Source organism: Haliotis cracherodii, unplaced genomic scaffold, assembly GCF_022045235.1.
Source record: "Haliotis cracherodii isolate W230 unplaced genomic scaffold, xgHalCrac1.p SCAF_6, whole genome shotgun sequence".
NCBI classification, from domain to species: domain Eukaryota; kingdom Metazoa; phylum Mollusca; class Gastropoda; order Lepetellida; family Haliotidae; genus Haliotis; species Haliotis cracherodii.
Window position 1 is genome coordinate 36,741,804 of NW_027266319.1, and position 21,804 is coordinate 36,763,607.

At 38.7% G+C, this 21,804-nt stretch overlaps 1 protein-coding gene across 2 annotated transcripts in view; it reads left to right on the forward strand.

The window, feature by feature from the left end:
* The window catches only part of LOC139444711 (interleukin cytokine receptor-related protein 1-like), a 48,813-nt gene extending 39,154 nt beyond the window's left edge, over nt 1–9,659 (forward strand). For both annotated transcript variants that reach the window (XM_071225641.1, XM_071225642.1), the window contains one exon: nt 127–9,659. In XM_071225641.1, the coding sequence (XP_071081742.1) occupies nt 127–1,229 (1,103 nt within the window). In that variant the 3' untranslated portion in view covers nt 1,230–9,659. The remainder of the gene's footprint in view (nt 1–126) is intronic.
* Nucleotides 9,660–21,804: the final 12,145 nt, after the last annotated feature.

Genomic DNA, 21,804 nt, shown 5'->3' on the forward strand with positions numbered 1-21,804 from the left:
GTCTATGTTTTAAACTGATACAACTCTTCCTGCAGTCAAGCATGTGGAAAAATGGCCTGTTTGATATTGTCCCTGTGCCTTTGATCATCTTTTCAAACATTTGTGAACTGTGTTTTTGTGTTTCAGTCCTTCCGAGGAAGAAGGTGTATTTGCTGTATGCTGAAGATCATAAAGATCACATGAATGTCATCACCAGTTTTGCCTTCTATCTGAAAGACCAGTGTTTCTGTGATGTGTTCTACTTGCCCTGGTTCAAAGGGGCATTCCAATCTATGGGCACCTACCAGTGGATCATGTCACACATTGATGAGGCAGACTACGTCATTGTCATCAGCTCAGAGGCGGCTTTCAAACTCCTGGATGCTCGGAATACTAACACGTCTTTGCGAACAGAAGATGAAGGTCCAGAAGGCGATGTCTTCTCTCCAGCCATAACCCATGTCAGGACAAAATCACGCGAGCCGGATTTCTACAAGAAAACCATCCTTGCATACTTTGACTACACCAGTGAGGATTTTGTTTTGAAGGAAGTGAGCCCCGGGGTCTATTATAAGTTGCCCAAACACTTCAAGGGCTTATTGTGTCACATCCATGAAGTTGATGTGTTTGACCTGACTCACAGACAGCCAAACATAGACGCTATGGAGAACCTACAAGCCACTCGAAGTGGCCAAAGTTTCCAAGAGGCCATGACAAAAGCCCGTCACTTCCAGAAATCAGACCCACTGTGGTTTGATAAGAGGTTCTATCGACAAGATTCAGCCTATGAATCCGATCCCGATGGTCACTTTGATTCAGTGTCACTGACTCCGAGTCCTGGCATCATGGTCAGAGATCCTATGATTGACACACGGCACCTCAGTGCTGGTACTCACACGGACAGTGTGGTGACCTACAACACCGAGTACATCCGAGAACATGAAGACATAAACATGATTCCCCCGAGTGAAGTACCAACTGACACGCCTACCGAAGTCGTCAGCAAACAGTTGGAAAACATCAACAACAACAACATCAGCTACAGCCATCCAGGAAATGCTACCCAGTATGAGTTCTATCCCCAGGACATGTTTGCTCCAAGTGAAATACAGACAGATGTGGATCTTGATAGATGCTTCCTTGCCATCAACATGAGAGAATGTACAGAGCCTGTTGAACAGGGGAAACTCAACATCCCGCCCGACAATCCCATTGTCTATGATGACCTTGCAAGCGGTATTGATGTTTGAAGGATGACCTTGTAAGGCCCCTGTTGTCTTGACAATACTATCGCAGTCCCAACTACTGCTGTGTTCATATTTCATGTGTGTTGAACTCAAATGTTCAATCAAATGTTGAAAATGATATTAATTCCCATATGTTGAAACATGCATGTTCAAACATGTTGAAAATCATATTATTCCCATTTGTTGAAACACATACACTCAGTCACAGTGAAAATCATATTATCATCCAAAATGCCTCCCACAGGAGATATCGCTGGGGTGAGATCAATGAAATTGCATCACAATGCTTTGCAGACCATTGTGACATCATTGGATACCATGACGTCACAATCAAATGACATCACTAATGGCTCTGCTACTAAAGCTGTTAGCAGTTCTTTTCACACTTAAGACACTGCTTATTACTGTCTACAAACTGAAAATGTTAGAAGAATGATGTTGGATGATAAATAAAATCTCACCCTTGTGTTTTGTTGATAAAAGTGGAAAAACTCCTCGACAAGCCTCAGAGTTTTTCTACTTTTATCAACTCGTGTTGATATATTTGATATTAAAAGACACTTGGGTGAGATTCTCCATTTAATTTCCATATATTGAAGCACATATTCAATCATGTTTGATAGGTCCATGGTGACCTCCCAACAGTTGGAAGCATTAACTATTTATGATATTAATGTTACTGTTGCTGAATGTTCAGGCTTTGGGATGAATTACTGACGTAACCTCTGATGTATATGCTGGTTCCTGTTTGTAATGAGATGGATGAATGAGTTGAAAAGAAAGACCTGAACTTGTCAACATGCTATGTTTTTTCCAAATGTTTTGATACATGCTTTTGAAATACTGCTGCTAGGCATTTGAGATTTGAAATGCTAGGCAGAGCCAGGACCTGTTCTTAATTGACAGATGGATGCCATTGCAATATACTGTAAATCTTGAAATTAATGTGTCTCCAAATTAATACGAGTGCTAACCCCAAACTAAAAATCCATATCAATTTGACTTCCCCCACCCCATCCCAGTGGATTATTTCTAACATAATTTTCTGCTCGAAAAACATGAAACATAATTGTGTCCAAATGTAGCAGTGTAATGTCTCCAACAACTATAAACTGAACATCTATGGGTTCATTCCATTCCACAGCAACGCCGCCAGAGATCCTGCTGGTAAAGTTGTACATTTGTTACACTCAAAGCATTGTCAGGCTAAAAAGATAATAGCTTATGTTTTATTTAGTTCAGGTAACCACTGTGAAGATCTGGGGTATAATAGGTCATTAGCAACCCATGCTTGCCTTAAAAGGCAATAAATGGGATCGGGTGGTCATCATATCCCAATTGCGTAGGTCAATGCTCATGATCGATGTCAATCACTGGATTGCCTGGTCCAGACTCGATTATTTACAGACTGCTGTCATATAGCTGGAATATTGCTGTGTGCAGCGTTAAACAACAAGCAAACAAAAGTTCAGGTAAATGTCCATTTTGGAGTGTTACCCATGGTCAGAATTTTAATTTGTTTATTTGATAGCTTTTCCAGCAATAACATTGTTTACTGTTTGTTGTTTTCACTATTCCTTGTGTGAGACACAAGGATAAAGAATATTGTTTTGTCATGCTATAACTAGGGGGTTATATTCTCAACCAATATATCTGTCATTAACACTTTTTCTGTTATACACAAGTTACCAGTAGTTGTGTCATCACTAGTGCTGGGACAATACACCAACTGTCCGTTCCGTTACATATCACGATACCCTGCTCACGAGCAGATGCGTATCACGATACCCTGCTCACGAGCCGATACGTTTCACAATACCCTGCTCACGAGCAGATACGTATCACGATACCCTGCTCACAAGCAGATATGTATCACGATACCCTGATCACGAGCCGATACGTTTCACAATACCCTGCTCACGAGCAGATACGTATCACGATACCCTGCTCACGAGCAGATACGTATCACGATACCCTGCTCATGAGCCAATACGTTTCACAATATTTGCATGTGCTCTTATCTGTCGTTTGTAAGCCATCATTTTCAAAGACAAGATGGCCAAATACCTGGCACACTGATGATTTAAAATTGGCAGTGTCAAGTATGGCGTCAATTACTTAACGTATATATCTATATTTTTTACTTAGTTTGCGACTGTGATCAATACTTGTTTTGAGAAGTATTGATTTGCAATTCACCAATGCATTGGTGTGTTGTCCCAGCTCTAGCCATCACCATTCTTTGAGCAACAACAAGTGACAGAATCCACTTGTCATAGGTTGCAATCCCAGAGTAACCATGTTTATGATCCTTGAATTGACAGCACCTTACCCATGGATGTCGCCAAAGCTGTAGCCATCTAATACCTGTGTCACTTTGACCTTTCCTCCCATTTTAAGCTGACACAGCACAATATAGAGGCATTAAACCCAACCCACTCACTCATACAACTCCGAGATACCTCTTCCTAGATAGCACTCCCCAGATGCGCTTCCTTTGTATGTTTATTGTTTCCAGATATTTCCTAACCGCTTAGCTTCGGTCAGTCTAAAAAGAAAATTGTGTAGAGCAATATTAATTTTTTTGTCATGAACTTGTTTGGCTTGATTTTCAAGAAAAATAAAATTGAGAAATAGAAATATAGAATCTTATCCTGCTTAAGGTGCTGATTTTTTTATATTTGCAGTGAAATGTGCATGTATGTACCGTGTTTATGCATAAAAGGTTTTGTTATTTTCAAAATGGCATCAGAGGTATCAAACAATGAATTTGATTCAGTTTGTTTGAAAAGGATTGATAGTTTCTTTAGTTCTGTATTGTTATTGTAGTTAGTTCTTTTTAGTTTTTATAAATATCCAACAAAAATGGAGGGGCTAAGAAGTAAGTTGTATGTGTTTTTATTGTATTTTTGGACAGTGTCTTTGGTTACGGTTGGTCAAATCCATGAAAAATGGAAACTGTGGCCTTTGCTTAGCTTCATGTAGAACACACAATATGTTGCTCCCTCTATGCCCTTTTCTACCCTCTGTTTCGGCGGATAATCTAGACTGGTTATTCTCTTGCATTGACAATTTATATTTACATACTACATAAGGTCCCAGATGTTTATGAATAATACTGTGATAGAATGTGTTCCCAAACAGGTCCTTCTAGAATGTACATTTTACCTTGTTGAAACACTGTCCTTAATGTACATTTTACCATGTTGAAACACTGTATTTAATGTACATTTTACCTTGTTGAAACACTGTTCTTAATGTACATTTAACCATGTTGAAACACTGTCCTTAATGTACATTTAACCTTGTTGAAACACTGTCCTTAATGTACATTTTACCTTGTTGAAACACTGTCCTTAATGTACATTTTACCATGTTGAAAGACGGTCCTTAATTTACTTTTTTCCATGGTAAAACAATGGCCTTAATGTACAATTTTCCATGTTGAAACACTGTAATCTACTTTTTATCATGGTAAAACAATGTCCTTAATGTACATGTTTCCATGTTGAAACTCCTTAATACACTTTTTACCATGTTGAAACTGGTCCTCTATGTACTTTTAACCTTTTTGTGTTCTACGGAACTGTCTTCGACCAACCATTGTGTCATTTACAGATGCATTTTGAAGTTGTTTTGATAAAGATGAATTCACTCATAGGTATTGAAAAGAGTGTTACACTTTCTGATATGGGTATTATTTTTTCGCCTAGTTCTTTAACTGTGTCAGTGATATAATCTAAAGTATGATAATTTTGATACAATATTTACTGTGATAATACGTATCCATGGGAACCATATCAGTCAGTGTTTTACTTTTAGTGGCTACAAACTGTTTCAACAACAAAAAGACAATGTACCTGTGGATTTGAAAAATGCTAGCTGATCATCCATCATTGTCTTTCATCAGGCTATGATGTTGCTTGAGGAGCAGTTGATTCATCTCTGGTAGCATCTTCCTGAGACAAGGGCGTTAACTGACTGTAAAAGTCTAGTTTTCACCCTTGCCACACTAGGCTGGAATGTTCAGACTCGATCGTAGCACCACCAGTGGCTATTACGAGTTATGTCCCTTCTATGTCCCTCATATTGACCAACTGATTCAGTCTCTGATATCACTTGCATTTGCTTCAACCAAAATGGCAGCACCCAGTCAAGACGTTCTGATCGATATTCAAAATCTCTATTGTAATAAAACATGTACTACCGGTACCTCGCGAAGTGCCTCAGATCATTGGAGCACCTTGACTAAAAACATATAAAGATTTGCAAATATCTGTCGACGCCCAGTTGACAGTACACATGCTTTGCAAATCCTTCAGTCAATTGAAACCAGCACGTTGAATTCCATGTTGTTTACGAACCAGATATCTAGTTCGTTACACAATTTTGATTGGACATGCAAAGACATGTAATTCCAGAATTCCAGCCTAGTTCAGCTCCGATTGTGAAAACGGCAACATCATCAGCAGCAGCAAGGGTGGAAACTTGACTTTTGTAGTCAAGTAATGCCCTTGCCTCAGGAAGATGCTCTAGTAGATCTGCTGAATAATCACCAATAAAATATCACTTGTATAAGTCATTTAGTTATTGCAAAGGAAGCTTCAATATTAATGTGTAGCATGTAGGGCTGGGATGAGTACCCGACACCCTATTACCCGGCCCTACCCAGATACCCGCTATAGGTCTAAAGAGTTGGATACTAAATGTCCGAATGGGAATTGTTTTACCGTAGCCCTGGCAAAAACTATTTAGATACATGATCATGTATGCACTGCAGTTGATAGACCCTTTATCCTTACTCGAACATATAAAAGTCAGAATGACTGCCTGCATAGTGAGAAAGAAATGTGAACATTAACTATACTTGTAGTGTAACCATTGAGTTTTATTGTTAATGTCATTAAACAGTATGTCACGTGACTAACCATGGGCCCGGGTAGTCATATGGGTACCTGGGTCCTCAGGACCCACCCGACGAGAGTATCCGAGTTTCCCGTCCCAGCCCTAGTAGCATGACATTCATCATGTTGCATTATCTGTTCACTGTCACAAACACAGTTAATAGTGAACTGAGGTTGTAAAATATTTAATCAAATCAAACGAAACCTTCAATCACTCGAGTATTTTTACATGTTTTTAAACATCATTCTTCCGTGGTGTTTTCTTGTATGAAGCTAATTGTTGATAAAACACAAAATACCTTCCACACATGCCCGGAGCACATATTTTAAGATGTTGACATTATGAAAAATAAAAGCAACATGCAAAGTAAGATTTGAGAAAATTCCAGAAATGCCAACATATTGTATATTGACACTGAGTTGGACTTGTCGCTTGCACCTTCTTCTAAGGAAATGTTTTGAAACCACAACTAAGAGCAGATATCTATATATTTACAATAAAATTTCATTTTGTAGCAGATTGTCTCAAGTATTTATTCTAATCCTATATTTTATTCAATGTATGTTTACTATGTTACTGTTTGTTATCCTGACTGAGATCAAAATGAATTTTGTTGTTTAGAATTGTATATATAGATCATGAATGTCGATTGTCCCATGTTTTTTACCCATGTTGTACACCATGTTGGAAACGCAATTGTTGACATAATGCTAAGCATTATTTGATATTAACCTACATGTAACTCATGCCTGACCCTATTAATGCTGCTGTCTAGGTAGTTATTGCACACCTTGCCCTCATGTAGGTCAACATTTGTAAGGCAAGCATTCTATATTACAGCATCCCTTAATGCTGCGACCGCCTCCGTGGTCTAGTGGTAGAGCGTCCGCCCAGAGAGCGGAAGGTCCGGGGTTCGATTCCCGACCGCGTCATACCAAAAGACGTTAAGAGATGGTACTTGTTGTTACCCTGTCTGGCGCTCGGCATTAAGGGGCTAAAACAAGGACTGGTCGGCTCGGAGTCAGTATATTGTGTCTGATAGGGGTATTCCTGTTAAACTGTGGCATGGTATCTCAGTGAGCTAGCACTATAAATCGGCATCAGTCCGGACTAGTACAAGCAGCCACACACACACACACACACACACACACACGTATATGCACGTCGCTATATAAGTGCAATAATCTTGGACGCGACGTTAAACCCCATTTCACCTCACCTCACCCTTACTGCTGCTGTCTACGTAGTTATTGCACACCTTGACCTCATGTAGGTCAACACATGTAAGGCAAGCATTCTATATTGCAGTATCCCTTAATGCTGCTGTCTAAGGTAGTTATTGCACACCTTGACATCATGTAGGTCAACACATGTAAGGCAAGCATTCTATATTGCAGCATCCCGTACTGCTGCTGTTTAGGTAGTTATTGCACACCTTGACCTCATGTAGGTCAACACATGTAAGGCAAGCATTCTACATGTTGCAGCATCCCTTAATGCTGCTGTCTAGGTAGTTATTGCACACCTTTACCTCATGTAGGTCAACACATGTAAGGCAAGCATTCTATATTGCAGCATCCCTTAATGCTGCTGTCTAGGTAGTTATTGCACACCTTGACCTCATGTAGGTCAACACATGTAAGGCAAGCATTCTATATTGCAGTATCCCTTAATGCTGCTGTCTAGGTAGTTATTGCACACCTTGACCTCATGTAGGTCAACACATGTAAGGCAAGCATTCTATATTGCAGTATCCCTTAATGCTGCTGTCTAGGTAGTTATTGCACACCTTGACATCATGTAGGTCAACTCATGTAAGGCAAGCATTCTATATTGCAGTATCCCTTAATGCTGCTGTCTAGGTAGTTATTGCACACCTTGACCTCATGTAGGTCAACACATGTAAGGCAAGCATTCTATATTGCAGTATCCCTTAATGCTGCTGTCTAGGTAGTTATTGCACACCTTTACCTCATGTAGGTCAACACATGTAAGGCAAGCATTCTATATTGCAGTATCCCTTAATGCTGCTGTCTAGGTAGTTATTGCACACCTTGACCTCATGTAGGTCAACACATGTAAGGCAAGCATTCTATATTGCAGCATCCCTTAATGATGACAGCTGTTCATCCACACAATCAGCTGCAGCTGTGTGGAAGGCGCAGGGGTTCTTGTAATATTTGTCTCAGGTTACAGAAACTATTGAAACATTTGTCAAGACAGATTGGTTCTTTGCTGACATTTTGTGTATCTTCAGATCAATGAATTTCATTTTGTAATTCTGAAATTGTACGAATGATCTGACTACATATCAAGATATTTTTAAACATAATTCTGTAACTTTTTGCTAAGGTAAAACTTTTTTAAAGTTTTGTATTTCAGATTTCACAAACCCGAAACCATGTAAACATATTAGTGGTGGTATAAAAACAATCTGAAAACTACTATTTTTTTTGTTCTAATGAATGCAAATGTAGAGGACAAAATGAAGAGTGTATGAAAGGTTTGACTACAAGTATATTGCAATATGTTATTTGAAGAGACACATCTTATAATCATAATCATAATAATGATCCATTTATTTGGCGCTGTACTCCATGCTTAAGCATGCTCTAAGTGCTTAGACATTTATTACCACAGGCAATGGATTAGTGTGCAATCATTCTCAGCTCCCTGGGGAGTATACAACCCAAGCTGCCTGTTAGGCACTAGAAAGTTAACAACCACATTATTACATCTAGAATAGTTTATGGAAGGTTACTTGTAAAAAACACATCTTTTGTATGTTACAGTAGGTTACATGACCATTTCATTCGTGTTTATTTTCATGAGAAGCGGCAATAGAGGTACAGAAGTGTGTGTATTTTTAAAGACATTTTGAAGTTGGTAGTAGAAAGAGACCAAATATTTCCGGTGATGAAGGGGTTAGACATAACCTCAGTTTATGTATAAATAATACTGCATTTGAAATCCACTTGTGTTTCCGTCTATCTGAGTCTTATGGTGGTGGACCATAGATCTGATGGCCATTGCTGTTGTATGCTATTGTTTGTGGTAACTGTTAAATTCTGATATTATCATTTGTGATGTTATGAAGGTTACACTTCATTTTTTAAATGTCACATTGTTGATGCTTAAAAATCCCAGAATAATGTACTTAAGTGAGTGAGTGAATTGGGTTTAACGCACTGACTTTAATCCCAGATTTGTCCTGCGCCATATTGTCGGCACCATACCCCTGCTCCTGGGTTTCACCGAAGTGGTAAGCATCTAAGACCTGCATACACGTTAAGCTGCTGAAAGTGGTATTAGACCCAAATGACCCACTGACTTTAATCCAGGTTTGCCCTGTACCATATTATTGGCACCATATTGTATGTACCATACTGTGCTCGTGGGTTTCACCGAAGTGGTAAACATCTAAGACCTGCATCACAGGCTTTCCTCCCATATCAAGCTGACACACCATTATATAACTGAACAACTGTTCGAAGCTGAACAGGACCTGATCATCATCATGGTGTCCATCCAGTGACAGTCACTGTTAACAAACCCAAGTACAGGCAGTATTATCATTGAAGACTTGGCAGCAATTAACATTCATTTGATATTTTGGTCCGTACTTCCCCCTTGTGACTGGTTCATAGTGGTCATACAGTTTAATATCATACTGACACATGTAAAAAAATATTTTTATGAATAATGTAATTAAAATTTGAAAATCAATTTAACTTTTGTTTTATTTGTAACTGCTGTGAGGATTGTCTTCTCATCTGTGACCACCTCCCTGGTCTAGTGGTAGGGAGTCCACCCGGAGAGCGGAGAGCGGAAGGTCTGAGGTTCGATCCCTTCAGCATCATACCAAAGAGAGCCTTAAAAGATGGTACTTGTTACCCTGTCTTGCGCTCAGCATTAAGGGAATAAAACAAGGAATGGTCGGCTCGTAGTCAGTATACTGTGTCTCAGTGGGGTATTCATGTTAAACTGCAGCATGGTATCTCCGTGAGCTAGCACTATTAATCGGCACCAGAGCAGACTAGTACAAGCACACATGCACGCACGCACGCACACATACTGACACACACAAATTTTCTGAATGATAGTATTTTTACATCTTTACATTGAAACAACTGAAATACATAGACGATTCGACCTGTCAAGATCTGGTTAGAATTGGTCTTCAGCAACCCATGCTGGCCAGCTAACTTGGTTGATGCGTGTCATCGTATCCCAAATGTGTGGATGAATGCTCATGATATTAATCACTGGATTGTTTGGTCCAGACTCGATAATTTACAAACCGTCATATAGCTGGAATATTGCTCAGTGTGGCGTTTAACAACAAACAAACAAACAAACATAAAGGGTTTACCCAAATAAAACTTCACCGAATCTGACAGGCTGTTATCATAATTAACAATGGTGAATAGGACCTGTAATAGACCTATAGTACTCTATGTCCATTTTTCCGGATTCTTTGATTGGCATAAAAGGTCTGTGAATCAGGAAGATTAAACGTAAAGTAGTATAGGACTATCACAGTCCACTGATGCCAATCAGGATCACTGTATGGATGACAGCTAGATTTCCACTGTTGCACTATTTCAGTGCAGATACGTGTGTAGCGACCAGAACTGGGATACGACCAGAACTGGGATAAACACCGTAGAGAATTATATCTGTGGCATGCAACTATGTGTTTAATTGACAAACATTTAAAAAGAGCAAAATCATCTGCACTTCTTGTGTTTTGTATTTTTACTCCGTTCTGCAAAGTGCGCCAATGGCAATGCTACTGACTCGATGCCCGACATTTGCAGCTAAATATAGCAGCGTATAAAAGTGGTAATGCGGAACTAAAGCGGAATACAATTTCTTCTTTTTATGCATATTGCTCATGACAAAATGCAATTCCTATAAAAATGGTCGCGTTGCTTATTATCTGTAATTACTGCCCATTGCCATGTTTAATTTCTAACCATGATATCAGTCCCAAATGTATTATTTAATTGTCTATCATATCATAACCTTTGTGAGGTGGTGACATGTTTAATAACAGAGTAAATTTTCTGTTAAATGGATATCTTGGCCACTTCTGAACACAGTGTTTCCTACAAAATAGCAAAAGCCAAATGAAAATAAAATTATTCTCTAATTTATGTATTTTAAAGTTGTTATGCCACTCATTGGTGGGGATACAAGCGTAATAATTCAAGTTCCTAGGATGTTTGTGTTATGCAATTTTGCAAGAGTTATGAGAGTTGGACATATTTCTTCTCATACACAGTAAAACAGCAGGTAAATGTCTAGGAATAAATACTCATGACATTGTACAATAGGCCATGATGTTCACAAAATATATGTGGGAGGGTATGTACATCAATATAATAATATTAATTATTTTGAATATAACTAAGTGTGTCATTAAACATCAAACAATGAATACTCAACATGTCAGAGTTGAAAGGGGTACAGTTAAATTTGTACTGTTCAAGGGATTTCTAAGCAACAACACCTCACAGCCCTCTGGCAACTGATGTGTGTATTTTTGTTTGTATTATCATGGTACAACATTTATACTAAGTTATCTTATAATAATTAGATCTACATCAAGTGCTTTTATGAGTTATCATGGTGTAATATTTATACACCATTTCATATAATTATAGTTTAGTAAGTAATAATTATCATCAGGTAAAATGCATATATAAAATATCAGTAGTTTCAGTTATAGCTTTTTAGATGTTTGCTAGCCTAAGGTATCAAGATCCCATCTCCCAGACAAAGGATATTTATTTAAGTATATCTGTCATCACCTACCGGGGTATATTAGAATAACATTACTTCAATTAAGACTCATTAAGGATTAGCCCCATACAAGCTCGTCTATAGTGCCTTAAGGATTAGCCCCCATACAAGCTCGTCTATAGGGCATTAAGGATTAGCCCCACACAAGCTCATCTATAGTGACACCCTAATCTCTTTCAAAGCATCCAGTAAATATGTCAACAAGATTAGTGCCAGTCCAACAGTATAAACAGGATTTAGTATTCCCCTCCGTCTAGCCATCCATTTAGCATAGGACACAACCAATCGTGTATCAACCAATCAAATTCCTTTCTATTGTTCAAACTTTCATTAAATACATACTGTAGCCAAGTTCTAGCAGAGAAGGGGTTTGACTCTCTTACCAAGCAGACCTCTCTCCCACAGCCCAGAGTGTGTACCGACTCTCTGTGGCACCCTCAGTTATTATCTAAGCATAAATTGTAAATTGTTAATTGTTCTTGTAAATAAAATTGTGATTAGTCTCCTGTGACTCTGGCTCTTTGCTGACTAATTCCCCAAGAAAACCAGCACGTCATTTGGAAGGTATTGTTCACCCAGAACAGTTCCATGATAATTTGGCGGAGAATCATCGTTTTCGGAACCACGGAGTCCAGGAACTAACTACAACCAACTACAAGAACCCATTGGAGGACATGTCCAACCGTGATCATCTGATGGAATAACAAGCAAGCTGCATCTACCTCTGACCTCAACACTGGATTAAAGACAACCAACTCCTCAAAAGACACCAACAAAGGAAGAAAAAGTCTTCAAATATTGTAAGTACTACATTGTTGATTACTTGTCTTCCTTTAATTTAGTACGGTACATACTAATAGGTGTCATGGCAAATATGGAGTCTGGTATGGAAAGTAACTTCGAAAGTGAAATTCCAACAGTGTCTTTAGTTACGCCCCTTGCCAAAAGTGTAATTCAGGCAAAATTTGGCACAAAAACAACAAATTGTTTAGTAGATACAGGGGCATCCATTTCTTGTATTTCGTCTGCTTTTCTGAGCACAGCTTTTGAAAACCTTACTCTTGGAAACTCACCCTTTCCACAGGTTAAAGGTGTTGGCGGCGAATTGCATAAAGTGTTAGGTTCAGTTGTGTTAGATTTTGTCATTGAGGATCAGGAATTTTCTCAAAGATTCTATGTTCTGCCTACACTACCAGAAGCAGTGATACTAGGTGAGAACTTCCTTGATGACAATGATGCAGTCTTAGATTATAGCTGTCATTCCTTGATACTTAACAACAGCACCTCAGATAGGCAATATATCAATTTCATAGCCAATTCAGTGCAAGAGATTAGTGGATTAGCAAAAACAATAGATCAGATTTACATCCCCCCTCAGAGTGAAATTCATTTCAAGGTTAGACTATCAGAGGTCAAAGAGGATTCCCTCATCCTGATTGAACCCATTGCTTCCCTCACTGCTCATTCTGAAGTAGCAGGTGGTAGAACTCTTTCCAAAGTGAAAAGCAAAACTGCTACCTTTAGGCTTATGAATCCCTCCCAAGAAGAAAAAGTTCTTGACAAGGGTACAGTTGTAGGCAAATTTAGTTACATTGACAAAGACTCTGTTTTTGAAATCGGCTCTGACCAACCATTCATCAGTACCGTTAACACCGACAATGAGAAGAGAGACAATGACACCAGGGATTATGTTAAAATTGCACAAGAATTAGGATTTGATTTGACCAATACACAACTGACTCCAGACCAACGACACAGACTACTTAGATTCTTGGGACAAAATAGAGACATGTTTTCAACGAGTCTTGCAGATTTAGGAAAGACTGACATGCACCAGCATATCATTGACACTGGCGACCACCCACCCGTTAAGTGTAGACCATATTGCCAATCCCCTCATCTCCAAAAAGTCACTGAAGAGCTTATAGATGATTTCCTGAAGTATGATTTAATCGAGGAGTCTACTTCTATGTATTCAGCTCCCATTATCCTAGTCAAGAAACGTGATAGCTCATTTAGATTTGTTTGTGACTACAGAAAGTTGAATTCTGTCACTTTACCAATGTCATGGCCTCTTCCAGTTTTTGATGATGTTGTTGATAACATAGCCAATGCACAAGCTAAGATCTTCTCAACTTTAGACCTTGCTAATGGCTTCTTCCAAGTGCCATTACATGAAGATTCAAAGCATAAAACTGCTTTCGTCACCCATCAAGGCCTTTATCAATTCAAACGTTTGCCCCAAGGTTTGACAAATTCTCCACTTTGTTTTCAACAGCTCATGAGCAAAGTGCTAAGAAAATTGCTTTTTAAGGTTGCGCTGATCTACATTGATGATTTGATAATTTACAGCAAAAACTTTGAAGAGCATCTCCAACATTTGGAGCAAGTATTTTACTATCTGAAACAGGCAAAATTGACACTAAAGCCATCCAAATGCAATTTTGCAACGGACAAAGTTTCTTTTCTGGGTCATGTTTTATCATGTGGAGGTGTTCAGGTTGATGACAAAAAGATTGAAGCAATTAGAACCTTTCCAGTGCCCAAATCACAAAAGCAGATCCGCTCCTTCTTAGGTCTCACAAACTTCTACAGGAAGTATGTGAAAAATTACGCTCACATAGCGCTTCCACTGAATGCCTTGCTAAAGAAGCATTCGGAGGCAGAAGTAGGAAAGAAACCAAAGTTCCAATGGTCACTTGAGTGTGATCAGGCATTCAACACCCTCAAACATGCTATGAGTAATACACCTGTTCTGGCTTATCCAAATTTTGACAAAGAATTTCTTCTCGCAACTGATGCCAGTGATATGAGCATAGGTTTTGTTTTGAGTCAAAAAGACGAGAAAAATAATGAACATCCAATAGCTTTTGGTGGTAGAGCTCTTCATGGCAGCGAAAAGAACTGGAGCATTACAGAAAAGGAAGGCTTAGCTCTAGTTGAAGCCATTAGATCCTTTCGTCCATACCTTGCAAATTCCAAATTCACAGTCTACACTGATCATATAGCATTGAAATGGCTGAAATCCATCAAGGATGCCACAGGTAGGTTAGGGCGATGGTCTTTGGAACTTTCTACCTACACTTTTGACATTGTTCACCGCAGCGGCAAAGCCAATGGGAATGCCGATGCTCTCTCACGTAGGGAATATGAGGAAAATATTAACTGTAATGATCAGACAGAAGAAGATGCTGAGAAAACAGTCTTCTCAGTAACTTCAACTCAGCAAAGCAAATCAACTAGCAATACCACAATCTTGCCAAACACCCATTCATCCACACGGGTTACACAGACAACTCAGACTGAGGATATTTGCACACCTATTGTCAATCACTTAGAATCAGACACACAGACAACACATTGGTCAGTCACCTTTGAATATGAAGAGGATTATCAGTCAGTACCAGTTAATGTTGTTGCAGCATTACATGCTACAAATGCTGATGTTACCCAAGACACATTGGTTGAAGTAAGTATAAAAGAACATCCAAATTTACGTCACCTACAAAGGATTTGTCCAGATTTCATCCAAATCTTTGACTACAAAGAGGATGATGTCCTTCCACAAAATGAAAAGGATCGTCAAAAGATTCTTATTGAAGCCAATACTTTTGAAATTGATGAAGGCATCCTATACAGATTTGTTCCACAAAGACAGAAAGGCCATGCAGACAAGTTCATTAAACAGCTGGCAGTCCCAAGAACCCTCAGAAATCAAGTCCTGCAATCCTATCATGACTCAGAGTTTGGCGGTTGCCACCATGGGAAAGAAAGGATGCACAACACCATGAGACCTAAGTACTACTGGCCCAAAATGTACAGCGAGATTGCTACTTATGTCCAGACATGTGAGGTATGTCAACAGACCAAGAGGCACTACCATGCTAAGAAGGCACCACTTCGTCCACTACCTGTAGAAGAGGTCTTCACCCGATGGCACGTTGACATTCTCGGTCCCCTGCCAACAACACCAGATAAGTACAAGTACATTTTGGTTATCACAGATGCATCATCCAGATGGTGTGAAGCCTTCCCACTTCGGACCCAAGAAGCCAAAGAAGTAGCAGATGTTCTCGTCAGAGAAATATTTTGTCGGTATGGCGCACCTAGGACCTTAATTTCAGACAGAGGTCAGAACTTCATGTCCAAACTTATCAAAGCAATTTGTGAACTTTTGGCAATTAAATTTACCCATACCAGCCCATACCATCCTCAAACAAACAGCTGTGTAGAAAGGCTCAATTCCTATATCAATCAGTCACTAAGAGCCTATTGTAACAAGTCTCAAAATGATTGGCCCCGTTTTATTCCTGGCATCATGATGGCCTATCGGATGGCCCCAAATTCATCAACACAAAAATCCCCATATGTCATGCTTTTTGGCCGAGAAATGAGAGCTCCACAAGATGTAGCATTAATTCCAAAAGAAAATTTAGGCCACAATAACAAAAGTTATCTTTCCAACTTGCTTGAGGAGCTTGAAATCACTAGAACAATCGCAGCTGAAAACACTGCTCGGGCTAAGGAGGTGTATTCAGAACAATATAATAGAAAGGCTAAAGAACCAGAATTCGCCCCAGGTCAAAGAGTTTGGCTTTACTGTCAAAAAGTTGAAAAAGGCCTTTCCAACAAATTAACCAAAAAGTGGTATGGTAGCTATTACATCGTCCATACAGGTCCAAATTATACCTACAAACTACGCCGAAGTTCTGACGACAAAATACACAAACCACTGGTCCATGCCAACCGTCTGAAGCCATATTTTGATCCTGCTGATCGTCCACAGTATTCTCCAGAACCATACCTCAATGACACCAGTAACATAGATTCAGGAGTCATGGATGACAATGAGGAACCAGTCAGTGATTCACAGCCTGACAGCAACAATTCCCCATCAACAAGTTCAACTTACCAGGCTACTGATCAGTCACCTCCACAACAGAAAGGTAGGAAGGTCAATTCCAAAACAAAGGCAGGTACTTCCGGCAACAAGAGTCCGAAACAAAAGACCCCAACAAAGAAGAAAAACCCTGCTTCAAGTACAACAGAAAAACCTACCAGTCCCACGGCAACAATGAAGGAAAATCATGCCACACCAGGTCCTAGTGCTCCAACCAAGGTAAATGAAAAGGTAAACAAAGGGAAAAGAGGAGTGAATAGTAAGCATCACCAGCCCAAATCCAGAAAACAACCCGACGACAGCCAGGTACAACCTCCAAGTCCAACATCAGGTAATCAAACCAAGGCTATCCCTCAGGTCTTCAATCCAGAGGACATCCACTCAATTGTTAGTTCCAAGAGAGCAAATGGCAAAATGTACTACAGAGTAAAATGGAAGGATCCAGAAAGAGGAAACACATGGGAGTATGGCAGCAGCATTCCAGACTCCATTCGGAGAGAATTTCACCTCAAAAGAAGTATGTCAGGAAAACGACGAAAACGTCCACTGAAGAATCATAAGTTTTTCGACCAAAAGGAATCAGCACAAGACAATAAATCAGTCAATGTTCTGTCAGGGAATACAATGTCAGGAAATGTCAAGCAAGACAACACCAAACCATGCATAGAATTAGATGTCAAACCACATCCGTTTTTTCCCAAACACCTACGAAGAGTAGAACATATAATAGAAAGAGTTCTGGGCATTGAAATTATTCAAGGAGACTGCTATGTCAAGGTCTCATATAAAGAACATCCTGATACTGTCCACACATGCCATTTTGAAAATGTTCCTCCCCACCTCATACAGCGCTACCTTGATGATAGCTGGAACGATCTCCGTAATTGGTCCCGTCTAGAAGATAATCCTCCATATGATCCAGAGGAAGCACCAATTTATAAATCCAAAAGGGTTATTTTTCCACATAAAGACTTTGGAAACATCAACACCTTTAACTACCGTATTTTAGACAGTAGTCCCCATGGACCATACCAGGATCTACTCCCCATATATACCGATTGCTGCCAATTGAACATATTCTTGATCAAAATACAAAATCTCCTGAATAAACGGTGCAAATCACGATACAGCTTATAGCTGTATCTTGTTATGTTTTCTTGTGTCCAGTCCTTTCACTATGGGTCGCCAGTTGAGAACAAATGGCATCAGCCTGATCATCTGAGTTATTTGTATCACAGCAAATTTTGAGCATTGACCTGATCAACCAATCTCAAAAGCGAAGTGAAATGACACAAAGCAAACCATACTGCGAATCGAAACCCAAACCGCACCGAAGCGAAGCAAACCATACTGTGAATCGAAATCCAAACCGCACCGAAGCGAAGCAAACCATACTGCGAATCGAAACCCAAACCGCACCGAAGCGAAGCAAACCATACTGCGAATCGAAACCCAAACCGCACCGAAGCGAAGCAAACCGTACTGCGAATCGAAACCCAAACCGCACCGAAGCGAAGCGAAGCAAACCATACTGCGAATCAAACCCAAACCGTACCGAAGCGAAGCAAACCATACTGCGAATCGAACCCAAACCATACCGAAGCGAAGCAAACCGTACCGAAGCAAAATAAACCAAACCCTATCACATTGAACCGAACGAAAATCAAAGCGAAACAAACCAAATAGTTACGAAAACTAACAAAGAATTCTAAAAAGGATATACACCTTTCTAATACCTTTTGTATAACGTATTAGTGTAATAAATCAATGCACTTGTTATATGCACATGCACATATATGTATATATAATTCGTCTAATGATTGTATCCAAAAATAGAAGGATATTACTATTTTTCTCATGATATACTTTTGTAATTTGCCGCCAATACATTCTTCCTGGCCATGACACCGTTTAGTAATAATTATGTACTGATCTTTTACATCATAATTATCATATTTGTTTTATTTTCTAGTTATTACAGACAAACTGAGGAAGTATTTATATATGACATATTATTTGAACATGCTAACTCTCTTTTCTTTGTTTCCATGTAAAACCTCCATGGACACAGCTTACTATCGCACAACCCCAATCCAGGATGTGGAACTCAAGGCCTCCTACATCACCCATAAAACCACCAGTACAGAGTGCCAAGACAAGCCAGCTCCACATCCAGATTCCCTGATGACAGCATTTTTATATTATGTTTTCCTTATATCAAAGAGACTCTATAATAATTATTATTCACTACTACCAGTTTAACTTTATACATTGTCCACCTAAGCCTTCATTATTTTTATTTTTACACGTTTGGGGTCCAAACTTTTTCAGACGGAGGGGAAGTTATCATGGTACAACATTTATACTAAGTTATCTTATAATAATTAGATCTACATCAAGTGCTTTTATGAGTTATCATGGTGTAATATTTATACACCATTTCATATAATTATAGTTTAGTAAGTAATAATTATCATCAGGTAAAATGCATATATAAAATATCAGTAGTTTCAGTTATAGCTTTTTAGATGTTTGCTAGCCTAAGGTATCAAGATCCCATCTCCCAGACAAAGGATATTTATTTAAGTATATCTGTCATCACCTACCGGGGTATATTAGAATAACATTACTTCAATTAAGACTCATTAAGGATTAGCCCCATACAAGCTCGTCTATAGTGCCTTAAGGATTAGCCCCCATACAAGCTCGTCTATAGGGCATTAAGGATTAGCCCCACACAAGCTCATCTATAGTGACACCCTAATCTCTTTCAAAGCATCCAGTAAATATGTCAACAAGATTAGTGCCAGTCCAACAGTATAAACAGGATTTAGTATTCCCCTCCGTCTAGCCATCCATTTAGCATAGGACACAACCAATCGTGTATCAACCAATCAAATTCCTTTCTATTGTTCAAACTTTCATTAAATACATACTGTAGCCAAGTTCTAGCAGAGAAGGGGTTTGACTCTCTTACCAAGCAGACCTCTCTCCCACAGCCCAGAGTGTGTACCGACTCTCTGTGGCACCCTCAGTTATTATCTAAGCATAAATTGTAAATTGTTAATTGTTCTTGTAAATAAAATTGTGATTAGTCTCCTGTGACTCTGGCTCTTTGCTGACTAATTCCCCAAGAAAACCAGCACGTCATTTGGAAGGTATTGTTCACCCAGAACAGTTCCATGATAGTATTCTCAAGTCCCAAAGTCATTTTTTGTAAATATTACTATCATTAGCATGTTAGATTTTAGTGGTAACAATTAATAAAAATCACTCCATTTGATTATTGTGTACATGATGATAAAAGCAACTATTTTCTTATATTAATGGTGGAGGTACATGTAACTGCTTCCAGGCATAGCAGATGCAGGATGTGAGAAAGTTTGTGCTTCATCTTAGAAATCTAACTTAAAAAATAAAAGAAACTAATTACATATAGAAATATTAGAGTAGAAATTGTTGAAAAAGATTTCTCTTGTTAAAAAAAGATTTCTTTAATGTTCCTTTGATTCACCCACCACCCTATTCTTTTTCTCATTGATTTAAAGGAAAAAATACATATGTAATACCCGGTATGACAAAATCTCCTTCCTGGTCAGTATTAAAATAACTGGGAAACTCATTGAACCATTCCTGGTAGGTTATTGACATAAAAACGTTGAAGCTTTCATAACCGTTTTGCCAGCAAAATGTCCTCATATTTCTGGGGAGACGATATGGAATCTAAATGATATTATTAATATGATTGAAATATTTAGAAAGGTTTCAAAATTACCAACTTAAGACAGATAACATATATTTAATAAATCCATTACTAATAGAGAACTGAACTTGTTATCTCATGCTCTGTAACCATTGACATTAAAATTTGCAAGACAAAGCAACAGTAAGAGTTATCCTCCCTTTACAACTTGATCAAAATGGTCGTCTGGTCCTTGCTGTTGAAGGCCAAGTGGCTGAAGTTTCTAAGATAATATTTCTTTGAAAGACGAGAATGTGTAGGTAAGTCATTATACCTTTACTTTTTACCTTTTTTCTGTGGTTTCTATCAAGGCAGGTACAGACCTAGCACAATGTCATGCATTGTGCAGTCAGTCCCTCCATGATGATCAGTTAGCCTTATTACAGGTGTGAAGGGGACGAAGCTTTTTTTTAAACTATGTAGTTTCATATGCACAGCTTATTGTCAAAGTACATGTTTCTCAAAGGTTGTAAATGTGAATGACAATGTTCAGAAAACAAAACTCTCAAGATTCCTTTCATTCTTGAAAGCATAACATTTATGCCACTTCTGGTTGAGGGGATGTGAGTAATAATATAGTCAACAATCTCTTAACATTAGCAATATTGACCCATAGCATTCAGATTCTCCTCACAGGTTTGAAATGTTATTTACTATCATCAGCCAAGAAGAAATCTTAAGATTTCATTAATAGTAGATTTTAAAGGTGTTATCCCATTTCTGGTCAAGGTTATATGAATAATAATATAGTAAAAAAAAATCTTTTAAAATTAGAAATCTTGACTCAAAGTGTTGAGGCTTTGTCCACAGGTTTGAAATGTTATTTACTGTCATCAGCCAAGAAGAAATCTTAAGATTTCATTAATTGTAGATTTTAAAGGTGTTATCCCATTTCTGGTCAAGGTTATATGAATAATAATAATATAGTAAAAAAATCTCTTAAAATTAGAAATCTTGACTCAAAGTGTTGAGGCTTTACTCACAGGTTTGAAATGTTATTTACTGTCATCAGCCAAGAAGAAATCTTAAGATTTCCTTAATTGTAGATTTTAAAGGTGTTATCCCATTTCTGGTCAAGGGCAGATGAGTGATGATATAGTAAAAAATCTCTTAAAATTAGAGGGGGCACAGGTGGCCGTGTCGTCTAAGGCGCCGCGATTCACTGTGCAGAGTTGCGTCCCTTTGATCCGCCAGCAACCTATGATGGTTGGTTCAAATCCCGG